The 2,218-nt window shown below is 38.5% G+C and overlaps 1 protein-coding gene across 1 annotated transcript; it reads right to left on the reverse strand.

The window, feature by feature from the left end:
• Positions 1-827: 827 nt before the first annotated feature.
• Positions 828-1,781, reverse strand: LOC306921141 (4-galactosyl-N-acetylglucosaminide 3-alpha-L-fucosyltransferase 9-like; the record flags this gene model as incomplete). Its single annotated transcript, XM_079498252.1, has 1 exon — positions 828-1,781. The coding sequence occupies one exon, from the start codon at positions 1,779-1,781 to the stop codon at positions 828-830; it is 954 nt and encodes a 317-aa protein (XP_079354378.1).
• Between the last annotated feature and the right edge of the window lie 437 nt (positions 1,782-2,218).

Below are 2,218 nucleotides of genomic sequence, written 5' to 3' on the forward strand. Positions count from 1 at the left end.
AACTCAATACAAAGACTTAACTGTGAGTGGACGACCCAATAAAGCATTACACGTGTTTACAAGAGGGTCCACCTTGTTCAATTCATCAAAACAATGTGGTAATGTGGTCAACGGTCAATAGCCGTGTGTGTGTGTGTGTGTGTGTGTGTGTGTGTGTGTGTGTGTGTGTGTGTGTGTGTGTGTGTGTGTGGACAAATGAAAAACAATAAAAGTAACATAAGAGTCTGATATTTCAACACCGAGTCAATCTCCATTACAGCTATATAATATAAAGCAGAGGGTGAAATTCTCTATCGTACAAGCTCCCAACCATTGCCGTTTCAAGGGTTAAAAAAAGAAAGGAAAATAAGTCGGAGTTAAACTGCATGTGTCATCCGCAGCTACAATTACTTAAAACTGAGGTGATATTATGTATGTAAATACTAAACAGGATTGCACCCACCATTATTGAACCTTGTGGGAACTCAGACTGGGTATTTCCCAAAACTGTGTAATCTCTGCAACATATATTTGGGGCATCTTCCCAAATACCGGTATTACAAAATCTTTTGAATTTTTCAAAAGGCTTGGGCTTGTAGAGTGAATATTCTAGCTATTTCTGAAATAGACACATGGAAAATAAATCCAAAAGTCTTATAAAGTGAATTACATGCATTGAGTGTACACACTTGGCAACTCACCTGCAAATATATTATGTTTATTGAAGGGCTGGAGAGACAGGATATCACTGTTACTGACAACACACTATAATCTCAAAATACAGAGCTTTAACTTTTAACACGCACAAATATCACAGGACCTGTAATATGCATCATCATCATCACCAGTCAGTATGAAAAGAACCAGTCATTGAGATTATGTACAATACTGTGACCATTGTCCCGTGAAATGGGATCACAGGCTAGACAAATGGGTTGAGTGAACTCGTTCTGCAATGAGAGAAGATGAGGTGTGGCTTTGAGGAACTTTCTCCAGTTGAAGTACTGCATGTACTTTGTATCATCCTTGTCCAGCTGAATCAAAAACTCTGCCAGTGTTCTGGCATCTGGGAAGTCATTGATATGAATGAAAGCGTCAGCTGGGAAGAACTCTTCGTAATTCTCTCTTGGTGGGCCCAGAACGACTGGCACCGTTCCCACTGCCAAAGGTCCGTTCACCTTTTCTGTGATGTAGTCTCTGTGAATGGAGTTTTCAAATGCAAGATAAAACTTGCAACTAGCGATGGTTGGGTAATAGTCCTTAAAGTTCAGTGGTCTTGAGTAAGCACCAAAGATGTGGACATTGATGTACTTACTGAATTCATTAAAGTATTTTTTCCTGGCACCTACCCCGGCTGAAACCCCGTTGGACACAATCCAACAGACCACCTTGTCTTTCTTTGGCAAGACAAAATCATCTATCACGGTTTTCTTTGTTAGAAGCTCATACCTTGCTGTGATGTCAGCATCTCGTCTGTAGCTCAGTGTCAGATTGAACTGATTTTTCAGACCTGGTATTTTTACTGTATGAGTCGGTGACTCTACATTATACCAAATCCATTTTTGGAAATGGGGCCGTGCTTTTGGAAGGTTTTCCAAGTTCCATTGAATGTGCTTATGATAGATTATGATGGCATCTGCTTTATTGTATAGAGATCGGTCATATGTCAGCTCACAGCTATCTATGTTAAAGTAGGTCAAACAGTCCCTGAAATCAAACTTTACACCGAGTGGCGGAGTCCACACAATGACAATCGTCTTGGTGTGGACCTCCAATGGCAGAATGTCACTGATTTCATGCATTTCAGAAGTGCATGCATGAGATTTCTCCTCAAAGTAAATGAAAAATGCTATTATTGTGCACCCCACTCCTATAAGCCATTATCATCTCACGATGTGAAGGCTTGCTTAAAAATGGCATCTTTCTCCTGTTGAGTAAAATGAACAAGTTAGTTGACAGCACTTTGTTTCACAATGGGTTTAATAAGATAAACTTGATTAATTCAAAATTAAAGCTTAAGAGCGTGCATGTTGCAATATTTCAGATTTTTGTTTAAAAGTGGAATATCTGTGGCAGCATTGGGAACATTCTGTTTATATACAGTATTTGTAAATTATATATTTTTCCTGTATTCAATTGTCTTTTACAAAATCCTTATCATGATTTTCTGTTTACCATAGTATAAAACTGTTATAATGAAGTATAAAGTAGCTGATTGTCTTTCTCATGAAGACTCTAA

Source organism: Electrona antarctica, assembly GCF_951216825.1.
Source record: "Electrona antarctica genome assembly, chromosome: 4".
Taxonomy (NCBI): Eukaryota; Metazoa; Chordata; class Actinopteri; order Myctophiformes; family Myctophidae; genus Electrona; species Electrona antarctica.